Source organism: Suricata suricatta, chromosome 10 (genome assembly GCF_006229205.1).
Source record: "Suricata suricatta isolate VVHF042 chromosome 10, meerkat_22Aug2017_6uvM2_HiC, whole genome shotgun sequence".
NCBI classification, from domain to species: Eukaryota; Metazoa; Chordata; class Mammalia; order Carnivora; family Herpestidae; genus Suricata; species Suricata suricatta.
Genome location: NC_043709.1, coordinates 62,416,201 through 62,436,010, shown reverse-complemented (window position 1 = coordinate 62,436,010; position 19,810 = coordinate 62,416,201). Strand labels below are relative to the sequence as shown.

The window sequence follows — 19,810 nt, the reverse complement described above, 5'->3', positions numbered from 1 at the left end:
CATCATTAATAGGAATAATCATCCCAGGGGTTATCTTCTCTGTCGAGCTGGGTGCTCCTGAGCCACGCTAATTTAAAACAGTACACACACACTGAGACATGAAACCAGCCCGCCTGATGACAGCCATGGGCTTGCCAAGATCTCTCCCGTCCAAGAAGCACCTTGAGTTTAAACTGGAAAAGCCGGCCGGGCAGGCGTGGTTGTCTCTAGCGTGGTTGTCTCTACGCTGCAGGTGAAGTAAGAGGGGTCGGGCAGCTTGCCTAGTGTCACGCAGCAAGTTAGCAGCAGGGCTGAGGCTGCATCCCACGCCTGCGCCAGAGCTCAGGTGACATGTTTGGGTTGCCAGGTAACCCAGGCCGCTGAAGGCCAGGCCTTTCCTGAATGTCAACCCTTACCTGTGATACAGAGCAGGCAGCTCCTCTAGTAGTTCCTGGTTCAGGTCTTCAAACACACTCTGGGCTTTGTTGAACTCTTCCTCCGCCTAGGGGGTGAAAGAGACAGAGCCGTACCCCTCAGTCCTGATTCTAAGGTTGGAGACCGTGCCTCCTTTATTCTGTGCAGTTTTTCAAGGACTTACTTGGAACCAAGCCTCTCTTTCCCCAGACCCATGCCCTCCCAAGCCGTGAGTGTTTGAAGATCCTTAGAGCATTGGTATCAGAGCAAACAGGATTTCCTTCAGGACACTGGATGCTGAATTTATCATCTCTCTCTCTTTTTTTAATGTTTTATTTTTGAGAGAGAGAGAGAGAGAGAGAGAGAGAGACATAGAGTCTGAGTGGGGAAGGGACAGAGAGAGGGAGACACAGAATCTGAAGCAGGCTCCAAGCTCTGAGCTGCCAGCACAGAGCCTGATGTGGGGCTCAAACCCACAAACTGTGAGATCATGACCTGAGTGGACGTTGGCCCCTTAACCAACTGAGCCACCCAGGCCCCCTGAATTTATCATTTCTTAAACCCAGCTTGGCCCAGTGCTCTGCCACCTTTATGGGGGGAGGGGGAGTAGGCAGGGTTTACCAGGCTTTTTTTCTTTTTTTACCTTGGCAGTCTTGGCTTCATCTTTCTTCTTGGCATTCTGCAACGCCTCCAGATGGTGTCGGGCACTGTCGTAGTCCACAAGTTTCCGACCCCGCTTGGCAATTCTTTCCTAACCCAGAGGCAGGAGAGAGGGCCTTGACAGTCACTTTTCGGTGGCCAGGATGCAGGTAACAGAGCATCAAACACAGAGGCAAAATTACTGGGTCCTATTATCAGATTTCACTTTCTAACAGTTTTGCGCCCAAGGGATGTCTCTCACTCTTTGGAAAGAATGGAATGGAAGGAATTCTCAGGGTGAGATAGAGTAAAGGGAAATCCTACAGAGGACGCGGAAGCCTGCTAAACATTAATATTTCCTATAAACCCACTAAAAACTGGTTCAGTCTCCAGGAGAAATGACCTTGAGAATCCAACTAAATTCAAAGTCAGGGGTTTTGGGTCTTTCTCCCAGTGTTGCCACTCATGAGCCTTGTGATGTAGGGCAAGGCACATCTCCTTTGCAACATCAGCTGCCTCACCTGCCCTACGGTGTTATTTTAAAGCTCAAATGCGGACTATAAAGTGCTTTGAAAACCCTAAAGCATAATAAAAATAGTAAATTATTAGGTGCACTGAGAGACTGTCTACTCAATCTCATCCAAACTACATATTCAATCATAGACTTTAAAAGGACCAGGGATGATCTGGTCCAGCTTCCTATTTAACACATGAAGCTTCTCTGTACTATCCAAAATAAGTAATTTACCAACTTCTGCTGGAAATAGACAACTCCCATCTTCACAGTATATTTCACTTTTTGAAAGCTCGATGAGAGACTTAAGTCAGGTCCTGCTCATTTCTCCCCTATTAATCTAAAAAAGAGTGCAGTGCCCAGCAGAGTAGGTTTAATAAACAGGAGTTAAATGAATAAATGAACTCTAACTCTGCTTTCTGGAACAGTTTGAAACAGGTTGCATCCCTCCGTCACTTAACAGACTTCCAAGTATTGAAGGGAGTTTTTAGGACTCCTCCAAGTTTCAACTTCTCTACAACATCCAGATCGGCTGTTTTTTTCACAACTAAAAGGGATGCCCTGACCTAGATCTAATTCAAAACCAGCTCAAATCTTATGCATCCAAATCTAATTCTAAACATGCCCTTCACCTTAGCCTTCCGTCTGACCCCAGACTTTTAACCCTCTTTCCTGAGCTTCACCTGATTGTGGGCTCCACGTAGGATGTTTACCCTGTATGTTCTCTAGGGGCCACCCACGATGCATCCTTGACTCTGCAAACTGATTACCTTGATCTCGCTGAACTGGGCCACGTAGTTTTCCATGGTTCTCACTGCTTGGTCAGCCAGTTTCTCTTCATAGTCTTCCCAAAGGAGATCATTGTTCTGTAGGGCAGAGGCAGAGGGCAGGGGTGAGGGCCCCGCTTCTCAGCCACAACCGCACACCAGGGGAAGCCCACATTCTTCCTGCAGCAGGCTTCCTTTTTCAGAGCACTGTATTTAGAATATCATGTTGGGTTCCGGCGAAGAGTCAGATGAAGGAACAGCCCTTCCCCAAGGAACTGCCCTATAGGACACTGGACGTACATTCAGAGATTAAGAACAGGAAGAGATGGTCGGAATTTTGGACCCTAGAGCTTGGAGGACAGGCAAATTTGGGAGCACAAAAGTGCATGAAGTTAGTTTTCAAAAACAACCACTTGGATTTTATGGAAGTGACACTTCCATAAGGTTGTAAGAAGGGGAGAAGGTCAACAACAGGGGAATCCGTGGATTAGGGAAAACTTGTTTTTAATCTCCAGAGTTATTGTTTTTGCTACCACCTGCTACCACAGAGGCTACATAAATGAATGATTCAGATTGGCTCCTTTGTTTACCTACTTGCTTGGATGGAAAGGCGAGGATACGGTGGAGGTAAGGGCAGGAGGTAGCGCCAGAAGAGGCGTTGAGCCCGAACATTCTTACCCCGACGATGGCCTTCAGCTCTTCGTGACCGTCCCACTCACTGCTGTAGATCTCCTGCAGGGTTTCTGACACTCTCTTCGAGCTTTCATGCATGACTGAAAGGAGAGAAGTCACTTCTACCATAAAGCTTCCCCCAAAGCAGGCTGGTATGATCATGTGAGCGGACAGGCAAACTCAGTGGGTCCACGTCAGAAGGACGCACACCAAGGTCTGGGTTATCCGTGATGAAAGCGGGACGGGGCTGGGACAGCGAAGACTTGCTCTTCCTCTGCCCATGAGTTCCAGGAGTCAGGGCCGGGCAAGTAAGTGGTCAAACGCCTGAGAAGGGCTGTTTTTCTTTCCATCCTTAGGAGCTCGATTCTCCCAGGCTACATAATACCCACCTTTGACAGCGCTGAGGAAGTTCTTCAGGTCCTTGTACAGCTTCTGGCCTTCTGCCTGAAAGGGAGAAGTGCTTTCTGTGACTAGAGAGAGACATTTGGAAAGATGCCTTGGAGGCCAAATTTGAAAACTAGGTTAAAAGCTGAAATCAGTCCTGGAATCTGCGAATGTTATAAATGAGGCTCTATTCTCTTTATCAAGAAGTTGTAGGTTGTATTTTTGGGGGCAATCTTTAAGGTTGGAGAGTGTTCCCATGGCACTGGCAGATCTTCTTTCCTCTGTTTGTACCCCCATCCTTTGAACAAAAGCTTATACTCCGGTTCTTCTGTTGAAATGGAAGTGTCCTGTGTGACCCTGCGGGTTATACCTTCCTCCCTGGCTAAGCAAACTGCTCCCGTCTTCTTCAGCCACTAAACCTTCTCTCTTCTGTGCCCTCTGACATAGGCCATTCCTCTCCTCTCCTGATGTCCTTCTCTGCCTTGCCTCACTTTACCCCTCCCTTCCATCAGTCAGTCACATGCTTTACACTCTCCTCCAGGTGGCCTCATCACCGATTCTCCTCTTGTTCTAACATCGATGGCTTTATCTATAGCTCTATCCATCTACCCAATTCTACCTTTGTTCATGTGTCTGAATTCTGATTTTCTTTATATGTTTATTTAACAGGAGAGGGACAGAGAAAGGGAGAGTGGGTGACAGAGGATCCAAAGGGATCCAAAGCAGGCTCCGTGCTGATAGCAGAGAGCCTGAAGTGAGGCTTTAACTCATGAGCCATGGGGTCATGATCTGAGCTGAAGTAGGATGCTTAACTGACTAAGCCACCCATGCTCCCCTGAATTCTCATTTTTTAAGGCTAGGTCTCCCAAGCACAGATTAGGTCTCCTCCCTGTAAAAAAATAAAAAAATTAGAAAGGGGAGAAAGGAGAGGAAGGTATCATTTAAGTTTGGAAGTTTATATGTCAACCCAACAGGTGAGCCACTTCTGTTTTAACTCTGACCAATGTTCATGTAGCCTCACTTCTTGAATCCAGCAACCAGAAACTCATGACCTCTTGCTGAGGCTGTGCTTCAGTTTAAAATAGCTCTAGGGGCGCCTGGGCAGCTCAGTCTGTTAAGCATTCAACTCTTCATTTCAACTCTGGTCCTGATCTCTCTGGTGAGTTCGAGCCCCGCATCGAGCTCTGCACTCAGGCTCTGTACTAGCAGTGTGAAACCTGCTTGGGAGTCTGTCTCTGCCTTTCCCCCACACTCACTCACTCTCTCTCTGTCTCACTCTCTCTCAAAATAAATAAATAAATAAATAAATTACAATAACAAAAACGTTCTATTAGAATTTTTGCCCACTGGTCTTAGGCGGGCCTTCTGTACTCAGAGTAGGTCTGTTCTCTCTTGCACACATATTGGAAGACATCTTTCAGATACCCTGCACAGAAACTTCCTCTGTTGTTCCTCGTGGTGCTATTTAAAGCTCCTTCCGATTCTGGTCTCTTTCCTCTGTGTGAACTCCAGTTTCGAGGCAGTGAGGCCAGACCACTGGCATCTTGGAGCCCGACTTCCAGAGTGTGGGCCTGGACTGGAAGGTGTCGTCCGCCTAAGGGGATGCCCCAGGGCCAGGCCTACGGGTCAGGACAGTGACCCTCACGCCAGCTCAGGTGAAAAAGTATTTAAGCTGCGATGCATCAGGAAGTACACCATAAGCTGCCTGCGAACTTTCTCATTTGTTTTATTTGCCGGTGTTCATCACAAGATAGGCTACTGAGCATACCAAAAGTATAAACAAATTTATGGCAGGAAAAACTGAAAATTTGGAAAAGTCTATCTAACAACTTAAATTTTCTTTTAATCTGTGGAAATCTTTGCAGGAAAGATGATTATTGTGTAAACAGCAGAAAATCCAGGTCGACTCGGGGTCAAAGAAAAGTGGACTAATCATTTCATCCATCATTTTGCTTCCAAATCTCACTTCTAAATCAGTCCAAACTCTTTAAAAAAATTTTTTTTAACACTTATTTATTATTGAGAGACAGAAAGAGACAGAGCCTGAGCAGGAGAGGGGCAGCAGAGAGGCAGCGACACAGAATCTGAAGCAGGCTCCAGGCTCTGAGCCTGATGCAGGGCTCGAACTCACAAACTGTGAGATCATGACCTGAGCCGAAGTCAGAAGCTTAACCAACTGAGCCACCCAGGCGCTCCCAAACTCTTAAAAAAAATTTTTTTTAACGTTTATTCATTTTTTGAGAGACAGAGAGAGAGCACAAGCAGGGGAGGGGCAGAGAGAGAGGGGGAGACACAGAATGTGAAGCAGTTTCCAGGCTCTGAGCTGTCAGCACACAGCCCAATGTGGGGCTCGAACTCCTGAAGTGCAAGATCATGACCTGAGCTGAAGTCAGACACTTAGCCAACTGAGCCACTCAGGCCAGTGCAAATTCGTAACCATACCTCAGGTTGAAAGTCCTGGGAACTGAGATGCCTTTAAGCATCCCACTTCAGCTCAGGTCAAGGTCTCGTAGTTTGTAAATTTGGGCCCCACATTGGGCTCTCTGCTGTCAGCACAGAGCCTGCTATGGATCCTCTGTCTTGCGCGCTCTCTCTCAAAAGTCAATAAACATTAAAAAAGAAATAAAGAAAGAAAAGAGTAAAAAGGAAAGAAAGTCCCTGGAGCTGAACGTCAGGGCTCTAGGGCCATGAACATGCAGACAGTCTCAGGAGCGTCTAAGACACTGTCATAGAGAATCAGGAGGGCATCAGAGAAATAACCAAGCAGGGGTCAGACGCCATAGAGAGGTTACAGTGCAGGAAGAACTGGTCACAGTAACTGGAGTTGGTAACTGGAGGTCACTGATAATCTTGAGAAAGTGCTTTCAATAGCATGATGGAGACGGTCAGTCAGCCACCAAAATTGGAAACACTCAGCCTTCACCAGGAAGGATGTTTCACTTCCTCCTTGTTTTTTCATTCATGGGAAAAAGGTTTAAACAGTCTAAGATGTCAAACATACAGAAAATCTTTCAAAGATGGGTACGGTAAATGGGTGTAAGTTTGAGAGTTTTAAAAATGTGACGGCCAAGGTCTGAAAGAGCTTTGAGGATTATAAAAATTAACAATGATTCCAAGTTCCTGAAAGAAAACAAAATGGACTCAACTCTTTACCTCGCTATGAAGATCTGGTCTCCAAAGTACGCATCTGAGTAACAAAACCTGTTAAACCATCTTGCATAGTTGCTACAAATGAAATTCAAATAGTTTTATCCCACTAGATATTACATGGCCCGAAAAACCCTATCAGTAATCAAGGCTGCCGTGCATGACCATGCACTTGTACGTACGCTGCTCAAAAGCAGGGGGTTCTACTGATACCAGAGCCCATAAAATGTGAACGCCTTCTGCCTTCCATGGCACCTCACAAAAGCCTAACTCCCCTTCTGTGTTTTAGGATCACCCGTCCAGGTCAACGTTCTTTGTTTAGGCTCTTGCTGTTTCCTTTGAAGAGATGAAGTGTGGGTGTGTGTGGTGGCAGTGGAAAGTGGGGTGGCGGGACGCGACTGGGTGTCATTTTATCTCGCTGACCTGTGCTGCTCTCCTCCCCTGCAATGTCTCCAGGCTGAAGAATCCCAGCCTCTTTCTTCTTCTGATATGACTTTTACGGTCTTAGGTTCCCCCGTCTGCGAGTCAAAGACTCGCCAGTAACTCCACTTTCCCGGCTTCAGTTTCCTCTTCTATAAATGTCAGGTAAGACTATTTCTAGCCCTAAATCTTATGATTTTATTACTTCTGCTCTCCGAATACCTTGCCAAATTCTTGGCAGCACCAAAGAGTCTGACTTGGTCCTTCCAATCCCCTAGACAAACAGCCCCAGCCTTCAGTTAATGGGCCACTTACTCTGCAAGCTTGTCCTGAACTCTTAGGTAGGCAGAGCTATGTCCTAAGAGACTGGGGTACTGACTCTGGAGAAGAAAGTCCTTGACCTGGGGCTTTCCACTTTCTGGAGAGAAACAGACTTAGAGAAACCCGAATGCTCAGCACTGCAGTAAGTAGCCTGACCGTCCTGGAGCAAGTGTTACAAGTGCTCCATCTAGGGGCGCCTGGGTGGCTTAGTCGGTTGAGTGTCCGACTTCCGCTCAGGTCATGATCTTGGGGTCCATGAGTTTGAGTCCCGTGTCAGGCTCTGTGCTGACAGCTTGGAGCCTGGAGCCTGCTTCGGATTCTGTGTTTCCCTCTCTCTGCCCCTCTCCCACTTGCACTCCGTCTCTCTCTGTCTCTCAGAAATGAATAACTATTAAAAAAATTTACCTACAAGTAAGGGACTGGGTACACGACCAATTGGCCCAACTTCTGGAATAGTTTACTTTCAATCTCCTTGATCTTGTCTTTCTCCCCACTGCTTGTCTTAGCTGCCCAGAGGTCCAGTCTCAGAGGCGACCGTATTGTTGCCTTTTTCCTTAAACTGAGAGCCTGAGGGCAGGCATGTTGTCTTATTGTGTTGAAGTCCCAGCATCTAGCCTGGCATGCATCCGGCTCCCTAGTTCAGTGAACTTTTCAGGCGTGCTCAAATCTCACTCACTACGGGTAAGTCATTCCATTAAGAGAAAAGTTTCCCCTATTCCTAATCTACCTCCATTTCCGTTTTCAAATAGATTCCCCCCCCCACACACACCTCAAGTTTAGTTGGTGGGCTCATCCAGAAGATTCTGAGGGACTGTCTCATCTGCTCCCCTCATTCTTCCCGATGGCCCTTCCTTTATCGCTTACCCTTTCTACCCACACACCCGCCATTGGTAGATCTAACCTTTGAGGCTGAGAGGAAGAGAAAGGAGCGAGCTACAGAAACCTTTCAATGTGGGCATGGACTTGCTGACTCCTGTTCTTTTCATACTGGGGTTAGAAGCAGAAGAGGAATCTGGGTTGAGCAGAGGCCCAGGGAGGCCTCCTCATGAAGCCCAGGGCGAAAAGCACAGGGTTCACGTTTGGATCCTCACTCTGAAGCGCATGTGCTTCACCTTGATTGAATCACCTCCGTCTCAGATCCTATCTCCACCCCCCCCCCCCCCCCCCCCCCCCCCCCCCCCCGCCCCCTAGATTCAGACTGAATCAGTGGTTGACAAATGCTGTTCTCAGACTGGCTGCCACATCGTAATTACCTAGAAAGCTCAACATACAACACAGATTCCCCAGTTAATGATCAACTATGGTTGTTAGTGTCCCATAGAAAAAGGAGACAAGCACACGTTACGTGTCTCCAGATGGGAGAATATCCCACCTAGAAAAATATCAAGTACTCCTGCCACCCAAACAAATAAAAAAAATCTGAATCTCGTCAAGCCTCTAAATCTATGCATTCACAGAAAATACGAGAGATAGAGGAACATGTTAACCAATACCACGGAGAGTCAATCAGCAAAATTTAGACTGCAGAAAACTTCAGGAAAACCACCAGGTGTCAGCAAGTAAACTGCAAAAAGGGAGGGATTAGAAACCTGCAGATGAAGAGATTTCACTTAAAAAAATTTTTTTTAATGTTTATTTTTGAGACAGAGAGACAGAGCATGAGCAGGGAACAGGCAGAGAGAGAGGGAGACACAGAATCTGAAGCAGGCTTCAGGCTCTGAGCTGTCAGCACAGAGCCTGACACAGGGCTCAAACCCACAAACTGAGATCATGACCTGAGCCGAAGTCGGCTGCTTAACTGACTGAGTCACCCAGGCGCCCCAGAGATTTCACTTTAAATCTAAGGGACTTAAACATGTCTGCAAGTTGCTGATTTAAACAAACTAAAAAAAAAAAAAAAAAGGCATAGGGGAGTGTGAACAGTGAACATTGACTGCATATTTTTAAAAATTCTTTTTTAAAGTTTATTCATTTTTGAGAGACAGAGACAGAGCGCAAGCAGGAGTGGGCAGAGAGAGAGGGAGACACAGAATCCAAAAGTGAGCTGTCAGCACAGAGCCTGACGCAGGGCTCAAACCCATGAACCATGAGATCATGGTCTGAGCCAAAGTCGGCTTAACCAACTGGGCCACCCAGGCGCCCTGACTGGTATTTTAAATTACAAAATTATTGCTACTTTTTAAAGGTCCCACTTAATCTTACATTTTAGTGGGGTATTTAACCTGAAATATCTGAAAAGATATCTGTATTACGTTGTTAACTGAAAAGGGCAAGTTAAAAAACCATTACAAACAGAATAATCTCATTTTCATAAACCTCGTATTTATTGTGGATTTACTTAGAGATCATACACATACATAGCAGAGTGACTGTAAGGATCTATAAGTGCTTATAGCATGGGAGGGTGCAAAATCATGATGTTTTTAATGCGTGTTTTTTCTTGTCCTTTCTGGTTTGTTGTAATAAGTAAATGTCTTTTAGAAAAATATTTTTAGGTGTGATAATAGCTTTGCAGCTCTATTTTAAAAGAGTCTTTATCTTGGGGCACCTTGGTGGCTTGATCGGTTAAGCCTCTGACTCTTGGTTTCAGCTTAGATCATGATCTCACTATTCGTGGGTTTGAGCCCCATGTCGGGCTCTACATTGGCAGCATGAAGCCTGCTTGGGATTCTCTGTCTCCCTCTCTCTCTGCCCCTCCCAAGCTCTCTATCTAAATAAATAAACCTAAAAGAATAAAAAAACCTGGGGTGCCTGGGTGGCTCAATCAGTTAAGCATCTGACTCTTGGTTTTGGCTCAGGTCATGGTCTCACAGTTTCATGAGACTGAGCTTCACACTGGGCTCTGCACCGACAGCAAGGAGCTTGCTTGGGATTCTCTCTCCCTCCCTCCCTCCCTCCCTTTGCCCCTCACCTACTCGCACCGTCTCTGTCTGTCTCAAATAAATAAATGAACTTAAAAAAATAAGGAGTCCTTATTTTTAGAGATTAATAATTGAATCTTTACAGATAAATGATATGATATGCAGAATTCCCTTCATAGTAATCAAGGATGGGGGAAAGTGGGTGGAGACATAAATGAGTTGATTAATGATTAAAGCTGGGTGACGGGTACATGTGGATTAATTATACAAGTTTTCCTATCTTTGTATATATTTGAAATCTTCCATTAAAACAAGTTGAAAACTATAGATTCCCAAGCCAGAGATCTTGCATTTAAAAATATTTCCCAACTGATCCTGATATACAATAAACTGCTGAATTAGATTATAACCAGGGGCACCTGGGTGGCTCAGTGGGTTAAGCTTCTTAACTTTGGTTCAGGGCATGATCTCATGGTTCATGAGTTTGAGCCCCACATCAGGCTCTCAGTCGTCGGCACAGAGCCTGCTTCAGATCCCTGGTCCCCTTCTCTCTCTGCCTCTCCCCCACTCGTGTTCTTTCTCTCAAAAATAAACATAAAAAATAATAATTTCTACAGATTATAGCTAATGTCCTTCTAATAGAATCATGAAGAATGACTTTCCATATAATTCAATTAACTGATATTTTACAATAATGAATTTGGCTGGTTTTTGTCCCCAGTTCCTGGAAACTTCTAAGTCCTTAGGATTTCCTGAGTGATAGGAGTGTGTGTGTTTTTCACGGTGGGCCTCTCAGATCACATGTGAGTTTATAATAAAAAATGACTCAGGACGGTGGCTGGTCAGGCTGGAAAGATGAACCATGTGATTAGAAGGTTGGGGCTTTGAGACAGGTGATATCAGCCTGACCTCCAGCAGAAGAGAGGGAAAAGGCAGGTACGGATTAAATTCTATCATGTGGCCAATGATTCACCATGTAATGAAATCACAACAAAAACCTCTAGATACCAGATGCTTGGGTGCGCTTCCCTGCTTGGTAATCCTATATCCACGTGCTGGGAAGGTGACATGTCCTGAGAACACAGAAGCTTCTCATTTGGAATTCTTCCAGACCTCACCGTAGGTGTCTCTTCACTTGGCTGGTCCTGATTTGTATCATTTATAGTAAAAGTGTAATTGTAAATAGAGCACTTTCCTGAGTTCTGTGAATTGTTCTTGTGGACTGTGGGAACGGAGTGGCTAACAGGAACCCCCAAAGTTGCAGCGTTGGTCAGAAGTGGGGGTAGCAGTCTAGTGGGGGGACTGTGTCCTTACCGGTGAAATGTGGTCAGACTCTGAGTAGGTAAGTATTAGGACCGCATTACAACTGGGTATTCACATGAGTCAGTGACCCCCTTCTATTATAGAGAGGATTGCAATCTCCAGGGCTCGTGTAAGAATTACACAAGATCATGTGTGTAAAGCACTATGCACAATGCCTGGCACATGGAGATGGAAAGTGAAATACCTTGGGGCACCTGGGGGGCTGCGTCGTTTAAGCATCTGACTTCGGATCACGTCACGATCTCATGGCTGGTGACTGTGAGCTCCCCATCAGGCTCTGCACTGACAGTGTGAAGCCTGCTTGAGAGATTCCCCCCCCCTCCCGCCCCTCCTCCCTCATGCTTTCTCTCGCTCTCAAAATAAATAAATAATAAACTTAAAAAAAAAAAAAGAAAGTGAGCTCTCTCGTGGAAGTCGACACCTATTACTCACTTCTCAATGTAAATTTTCTATAGAGAATTACCCATAGTAGCCAGTGAAGGTGGAAGGAACAGAGAGAATAGGAGGTTTGCGGGTGAGAATAACAGGTGAAAGATGGAGGCATGGTTTAGAATTCCGGGCTTCGGTGAGGTAGATGTGGTGGACAAAGAGGCAACAAGGAAAATCAGGGGCTACTGAGATGGAAGAGCCTAGGGTGGGAGAGAGGCACCCTGAGGAAGTGACCAGCCAAAGACAAAAGTGGCAGAGGCTCATTCCGACTTTGTCCAAGGATCTAGCAATGCCGCTGTACTCCAGGGGAACCACTGAGAAAAGAACACTCGTCTGTCTCTCAAAACCCAGGATCAGTGGAAACAAGAAAGGGAAGCTCTCTGATTCCCAGGGAAAGGATAAGCAGCAGGTCACCCAGTAGCCTTCCCCCCCAGGGGAGGGGTAGGAGGGATGCCTGTTGGTTTGTAGAAACCTACTGTTGTTCTGGTGTCCCGCCTTCCTGTCTCCCTTCTTCCTCCAAGCTCCCCCTCCCCACCCTCCAGACTACCTGCTGCTGGTAGAAGTTGTTGGCACTTTGTTCAAACCGTTCATCTTTGGTTTCCACAGTCTTCCCCAACTTCTGCAGAACCTGGGAATGTAAGTTAGAAAGGTCTGTAAGGTTATAGTCCAGTCTCTCTCATCTGTTGGCCTCAGATGACCCTAGCTTCTCTGAGTCTCAGATGCAATTAAAGGGCTATACTCCTATCAGCCCAATGGAATTAAAAAATATAGCACAGTGTTGGAAAAAAATCATATTTGGTGGTTCTTCTCAAATTGGGGTATGCCTGAGGGTACGTAGCAGTGTGTTAGGGGGTATATATAAAGCTCAGAATAGGGCACCTATGCCTGGAATGACATTATTATTTACATTTATTATTTCGGGGGTGGACTGGGGTGAAATATTCAATTAAAACAAGGATTAATAAGAAAAATGTAAAATATGCAGCCTTGAAGATACTTTTCACATGAGAGACAGTCTTCCAGCCACAGCCCCAGATTCCGCTAGATAGACGAGGTGAGAGAGATAGGCAGGAGACGGTTCTCTTAGGAGAGCCCTTGTGGAAAACTCTGAGGAGCACCGATATAATGCATTTAAAACCCAGCTCGAAATGAATGTTCCCCATGTCTATCTCCTCTCCCTCGGAAGTCTGGGAGCCAACCACCATATTGGTCTCAGTGCTAATGCAAAGGACACTCACCTATGCACGAGCAAGAAAGCCCTGACTCCTGTACCTGTAGCCTCCATGTTGGAAGGGGGCACCGTCACCACATAGTCCCCAGGTGGAAGTCAGAATCCCAGGAGTTGCCCTCAACTAATTCTCTCTCACCTCCTTCATCAGATCCTTCACTGTGTCCATCTCTGGAAACCAACTCACGCTTTCTAGTTTCACAGTCATAACTTTGTTCCGGGCCCTTGCTATTTCTTGCCTAAAACCTTGCTTCTGCTTAAAACCTTCTAATGATTCTCCACTTGTCTGCTCAACAAATTTGCATGAAATGTTCACACGTGTCCCAGTTGTAGTTTGAACTCTAGCATACATCCAGGTCTCAGTGATCGGACTCCTCAGTCAGCCTCACCTCCCATTCATTACTCCTCCTTCCTGCAGGCCTTCCTCCCTAACACTTCCTCAGGTTCCTGAATAAGCCATACAGTTGCTTGTTGTAGATGCTGTCCTGTCTTTCTGGAATGCTCTTCCCCTCCTTGTCTGTCAGGCAATATCTAAAAAAAAACCCAATTTAGGGGCACCTGGCTGGGTCAGTCAGAAAAGCTTGCTACTTTTGATCTTGGGGTTGTGAGTTCATGTACCATGTTGGCTGTAGAAATTATTTACATACATACATACACTTAAAAAAAACCAATTCATACTCCATATCCTTTATGACACTTAACCACTTCATCCCATCAATCGAGTTAGTCACTCGTTCCTAAGTGTTTGCATTTTCTACACCTTGTATACACTTCTATGATTGTTTTATTATTTCTATTTATCTAGCTATGTCTCCTCCTAAACTGTAGGCTCGTGAGAGCTGGGTATGTGCCGTACTCATTTAGATTTCTCAGTACCCAGCAAAGAGATACTTAATACTTCTAACAGGAGGGAGAGTGGGACTGATTCGGGAGGGGACCAATGGGCTGGGACTTGAGTTAACATTCTGCTAGGCTGGAAGAGAGTATGAGGGGGGAGGGTGGAAAGAGGACAAAGTGACAGGAGTACCCATATTTACACAGCTTTGTGAGATGACTCAGCATGGCTGGTTTAGGGTGTGTTAGGGGAGTCGTGGGTAAGGGAGCCAGAAAGGGAAACTGGAGTCTCACTGTGAAGGGCTTTGAATCACTCACAAGAGAGCCCAGGGCTTAGGGAGTGAGGAAGGCTCTATAAGACACTTGGGCCCACATGTCCCCATTCTTTCATTTTTTTTTTAGAGTGAGAGACCGCATGCAAGTTGGGGAGAGAGAATCTATTTAAAAATTTTTTAAATGTTTTTTAAATTTATTTTTGAGAGACAGACAGTGTGAGCAGGGGAGGGTCAGAGAGAGAGGGAGACACAGAATCTGAAGCAGGCTCCAGGCTCTGAGCTGTCAGCACAGAGCCCGACGCGGGACTCGAACCCGAAGACTGTGAGATCTTGACCTGAGCCAAAGCTGGACACTTAACCAACTGAGCCACCCAGGCATCCCGAGAGATAATCTTAAAAAGGTTCTGCGCTGAGTGTGGCTCCATCCCACCACCCTGGGATTGTGACCTGAGCCAAAATCAAAAGTTGGAGGCCTATGCCACCCAAGCACTCTGACCATTTGTCCCCATTCTTTTTGTTTTTTAATGTTTATTTATTTTTGAGAGAGAGAGAGAGAGAGAGAGAGTGCGAGTAGGTGAGGGGTAGAGAGGGAGACACAGAATCAGAAGCAGGCTCCACGCTTCCCCCTTATACTCTCTTCTGTCAGCACAGAGCCTGATGCAGGGCTCGAACTCACGAGCCTGCAAGCTATGAGATCATGACCTGAGCTGAAATCGGCTGCTTAATCTACTGAGCCACGCGGGTGCCCCCACGTGTCCCCATTCTTAGCCCGGGGGTTAGCATCCCTAACTTCCGGAGCTTTCTCCTTAGTGGTTATGATCAAGGACTCTGGAGTCTGACAGATATATGCCCCATTTTGGCCTTTCGACTTATGGCTATAAGCCTTTGGGCCTATGTGTCTCTTGAGCTTCTGTTTACAGACCTCTCCCCTCCTCAAGATAACAGCATCTTCTGGACTTGTCAGGAGAATGAAATTACTTCATACTTTCTCCGTGCTGCCCTCCCATGAGTGCTCAATACAAATCTATTAGCATTATGTCCAGTTGCACCCCCTTCCCTATGAGTGCCTAGTTCCTTCTCAGATCAGCCATGTTTGTCTGCGTCTCCAACTCCACCTCACTGAACACCTGGCCCTGGGTATGAAGAGTCTGCCATCTTCCCTGGCTCCTCCCGCCCCCAACAACAGAAAGTTGCAAAACCACCTTGTCTAAGTGGTAAGCCCAGCTCTCACTTCCTTCCTGCTACTCCTCCCTTCCTCTGTCTGGGGGCGGGGGGGGGGGGTGTCGTTCTTCTTAGGTGGAAGGGGCTGAAAGCGCAGTCAACGCCCTCTAGATTAAATATGGCTCGCCCCGTATCACCAACCCCCAAAAGGCTGAAGGCAAAAAGGCTTAGAATGGGTGTGAGTGTGTGAGCTGAACACTCCCACCACCAGTTGTGAAACTGAAAGATGAGTGTGATCACCCTGAGAGCATAACCCAGTGCCCTGGACTCAAAGTCCTTTGTTGCCATAGGCAACAGGGCTGTGTAGCCGGGCACTTACACGGTGTGGTAGACATTCTTCCACAACGAAAGTTTTCTGATGGAAGACAATGCACAGGGCTCAACAAACATCTGGAGGAATTAATCAGTTCTACCTTTGGATCACTTCCTAAGGAAAGCCCACCAGTGCCAGTTCTCCAAGGTTCTGCAGCAGGAATTCTGCATTTAGAGAGAAAGAACAGGCACAAGACACAAAGCAATCCAAAATAAAATCACTGCAGATGTTTGGTGGCTGTGAGACCTTACCAAGATCCTTCCCCCTAATCGTTTATTATATTTTAGTTAACTCTCAACTGGGGTAATTTGAATAGGGCCTGGATATTAGAGGTGACAGAATTTTGTTAAAATTTTTTCCTTAGGTGTGAAAGCAGTATTGCAGTTTCTGTGGGAAAGCTTCATTTTCCGGATGTTAAAAGAAGCTTTTCCTTAGCGTGGCCCTAATTTTATTTCCCGCCTTTTCTGCCACCAATCCCTGTATTCCAGCTCACTTGTATTTCTCACTATTCTGTCTAAACGGATTTCCACACTCCCTGCCTGCCTCCTTCTGGCATTTCCTCAGCTGGAATGCTCCCCCCGCCCCGCACCTGCCTGAGAAACGACTAATCTGCCGACTAATCTGCCGACTAATCTGCTGTGTAATTCCTACCTCAAATTCTGCCTCTGCTACAAAACCTCCCTCACTTCTCCTCATTTCTTCTCCCCTCTGAATTCCCACAGACTGCAGATCTCTCACGTGACTCTTTTCGCCTTTTTTTTTTTTGTAACTAGATTGTAAGCTTCTGGCAGGTGAGAGTGTCTCTTACTCATCTCTAAATTCCTTCCTGGGTCCAGCCCAGTGTCCTGGACAAAGGAATTTTTCAGTTAAGTATTGTTGACAGAACCCTCTGAAAGACCGGTTGAGTAAAAGTCAGTAGAGGAAAAGAGCAACAAAGGAGGGGGAAGCAGTGCCCTTTCTGAGCCTTTCTGAGCCGTCTGCCACAGAGCAATCACAGACAGATGGCGAAAGCATTCATTTGAAATGTGAAGACGGATCCTATTGTAAAAACACAACTCAGTCTCATGTTGCATCTGGGTGGAGACTGGAAAATAAAACAAGAGGACTGCTTCATCTCCCTGGTGTGTGACGGTCCCTGGACCTTCACGCCTAGGTTTTCAGAGGAGGATGACTGAGCAAAAGGTGTTTCTACTCCCAGCTTTGCCCCGGAGAGAAGAGCAGCAGGAAGTGGGCAGGCGCAGATGTTAGAGTGGTTTCTCAGGAGCCTTGTAGAGAGAGCAGCCTGAGGTTGGGATCCAAAGGCGGGACACCTGGGTTTCAGTGACAGTTCTGCCATTTGCAGATCTCTTTTGAGCCTCGTTTCTTCATTTCTAAAGGTGGGATATTAATAACATGCACAAAGGGCTGCAAAGATGAAATGAGAACCTATCATGAGAGTGCTGGCTCCATAAAAAGAGAGACTGTGTCTTTCTTCAAGTCCTGTGCCCCGTCCAGAAGAGGCACTTGATATTTGACACCCCTGACTATTTGACACCGTGGATACTACATATTACTCAGAAGATTACAGCCAACTGCTTGTAGAAAAGCTATAAATTGTACCAGGGAGTCCTTTCTTTTGACCATAACTTTCTCCCTCTTTCTCTTGCCTTCAATAATGTCTCAAGGACTCTGGCAGGCTGGGCTGAGCTTCTCCCCACATTCCAGGCCATTCCCACTCTATCCACGCAGCAGCCACTGCCTCTAGGGTGCCAGCTGTCCCGCTCCAAGTTCAATGTCTGCCTGCCCTTGTGTTTATGTCTCAGTTTGGAGCATCTTCCCATTTTCTGCCTTAACCTGAGAGGTCCCCAAGGCAGAGGTCTGGTGGGTCCTCTCTCTGCTTTCTCAGGCTTGAGACCAGGAAGAATAGGTTACCTGGGTGGCCGGTTCCCCCTTTGGGAAATATTTGCCTCCGAGGTTCAAGGAACCCCCTTCCCTTCTCACTTTGGTATCCCTCCCACGTTGAATTTCCAAATCACTGGACATTACCTCTCTCATTTTACAGATGCAGAATCTGAAGCCCTGAGCAAAGACATTCTTTATCTAAGGCTTTGGACTCCATGCTTAGAAAAGGAGAGAAATCTCAAACCAAGGGCCTGTTGTTGATGATAGGCTGGATGAGGCTAGAAGGTAAAAGGGTGAGATAAAGTCAATTGCTGTGTCTTTTAAAAATAACTATTATCCGGGGCCCCCGGGTGGTCCAGTCGGTTAAGTATCTGTGTCTGACTTCAGCTGAGGTCATGGTCTCAGAGTCCGTGGGTTCAAACCCCACACTGGGCTCTGAGCTGACAGCTCAGAGCCTGGAGCCTGCTTCAAATTCTGTCTCCCTCTTTTTCTGCCCCTCCTCTGCTCACTCTCTGTCTCTCAAAATAAAATAATAAAGACGTAAAAAAATTTATAAAAACTATTATCCATGAATATTTTCATCTTCTGGGTTTTCTTTATTTTTCCAACCCATTGTGTAGCTAGTATCTCCTGTTCCTCCATACCACTTCTAACTAGACCTTCCCACAGGCTCTGATCTCTATCAGATTTGTAACGAGACAGCCTTTGAAGAGGCTGAAATCGTGATCAAGGTGAAGTTAGAGGAAGGTGAAATAATGAAGTCCAGACACAAAATCTTTACTTTTCCTCCACTGTTTCATGTGCCCCTGGCTTACTCAAAGGCAGAAAAAGGAGATTCATCTACCAGAGTGTTGATATGCAGAGAGCAGAGGTTCAGGTTGGAGGGGAAGGACATACTCGGGACAGGTAGAATGTCATGGGGCACCTGGTGGCTCAGTCAATTAAGTGTCCAGTTTTGGGTCAGCAGTTTGTGGGTTCGATCCCCACATCGGGCTCTCTGCTGTGCGGAGCCTGCTTTGAACTCTCCGTCTCCTTCTCTCTCTGTCTCTTCCCCACTTGCACATACACACTGTCTCTCTCTCTCTCTCTCAAAAATAAACATTTAAAAAAAAAGAAAAGAATGTCATTAAATGTGTAGAAGGGCGCCTTGGTGGCTCAGTCAGTTAAGCTTCAACTCTTGATTTCAGTTCGGGTCATGATCCCAGAGTCTTGGGTGGAGTCTTATCTCAGGTTCCGGGCTCCGGCTCTGGGCTGGGTGTGGAGACTACTTAAGATTCCCTTACCCTCTCCCTCTGCCCCTCCCCAGCTCATTCATTCTCTCTCTCTTTCATTCTCTCTCTCTCAAATAAATAAATGAATAAACAAACAAGTATAATAGATAAAAATAAATAAATAAATAATAATAATGCATAGAGAAGTGTTACAGGTGGACAGCCTACCTAAAAGTCGGTGCTGGAGTAGGGCCACTCAGAGCCAACCACGGAAATAGTCTAAAAAGAGAGGCCCCTTCATCATCCTAGTCAGTGTACTTTCTAACGCACAGAAAGCAGATCTGGGCTACCGCTTACATCAGCTTAAAACACTGCCCAGAGGCCAGGCGGGGTTAGGCACGGAGTCCTTGTGGACTAGGTGGTCCTGACTGGCAGCACAGCTGGTCGTCGCTGCTGTGACTTTGGGGAGAATACCCTCTTGCAACCTTCAAGGTCGGCGTCTGTAAAAGACCACTCGGGCTGGACTGCTAGGACAAAAATCTGTCCGTGTTGGGTCCTTTCTCCCACCTTTCCAGGGTCCCTGGAGCGTTGCTTGGGGTTCCCAAGGGAGACTGTTGTCTCCTCCGCTTCCCTATCTTTGCCCACAAACGGGTAGTTTTCTCCGTTCTCTATCAAAACTTTGTAGCTTAAGGAAAATCCACTCCCATTCCCCTCTGCCTGGGATCCTTCTGTTCAGCCCAGGCCCCCGGGACCCCTCCACCCCCACCCGACTCTCTCGCAGGGCCAGGCCGGCCAGACGGGCAGGTGGTGGGACCCGGCCACATACCTTCTCCTGGGCCCTGCTGAATTTCTTCTGCACCTGCTTGGCGAAGAGGCCGGCGGCGCCACCCGCCTTGCCCTCCGCCATCCTGCCTGCTGCGGGTAGCCTGGGCCCAGCGACCTGTGGTTTTCTGGAGGCCCCCGAGGAGGAAGTTCGG

General features: G+C 46.7%; 1 protein-coding gene across 3 annotated transcripts in view; it reads right to left on the bottom strand.

Annotated features, from left to right (window-relative positions):
- Positions 1-19,810, bottom strand: part of BIN2 (bridging integrator 2) — a 32,094-nt gene extending 12,284 nt beyond the window's left edge. Inside the window, exons 1-8 of one of the 3 annotated variants that reach the window (XM_029954038.1) lie at positions 19,660-19,808; positions 17,767-17,900; positions 12,418-12,498; positions 3,375-3,429; positions 2,992-3,086; positions 2,317-2,412; positions 1,037-1,144; positions 396-481 (exon numbers count right to left, since the gene is read on the bottom strand). In XM_029954038.1, the coding sequence (XP_029809898.1) occupies positions 396-481; positions 1,037-1,144; positions 2,317-2,412; positions 2,992-3,086; positions 3,375-3,429; positions 12,418-12,498; positions 17,767-17,775 (530 nt within the window). In that variant the 5' untranslated portion in view covers positions 17,776-17,900; positions 19,660-19,808. Of the gene's footprint in view, positions 1-395; positions 482-1,036; positions 1,145-2,316; positions 2,413-2,991; positions 3,087-3,374; positions 3,430-12,417; positions 12,499-17,766; positions 17,901-19,659 lie in introns of all 3 variants that reach the window. The other 2 variants (XM_029954037.1, XM_029954036.1) reach the window with 2 other exon arrangements.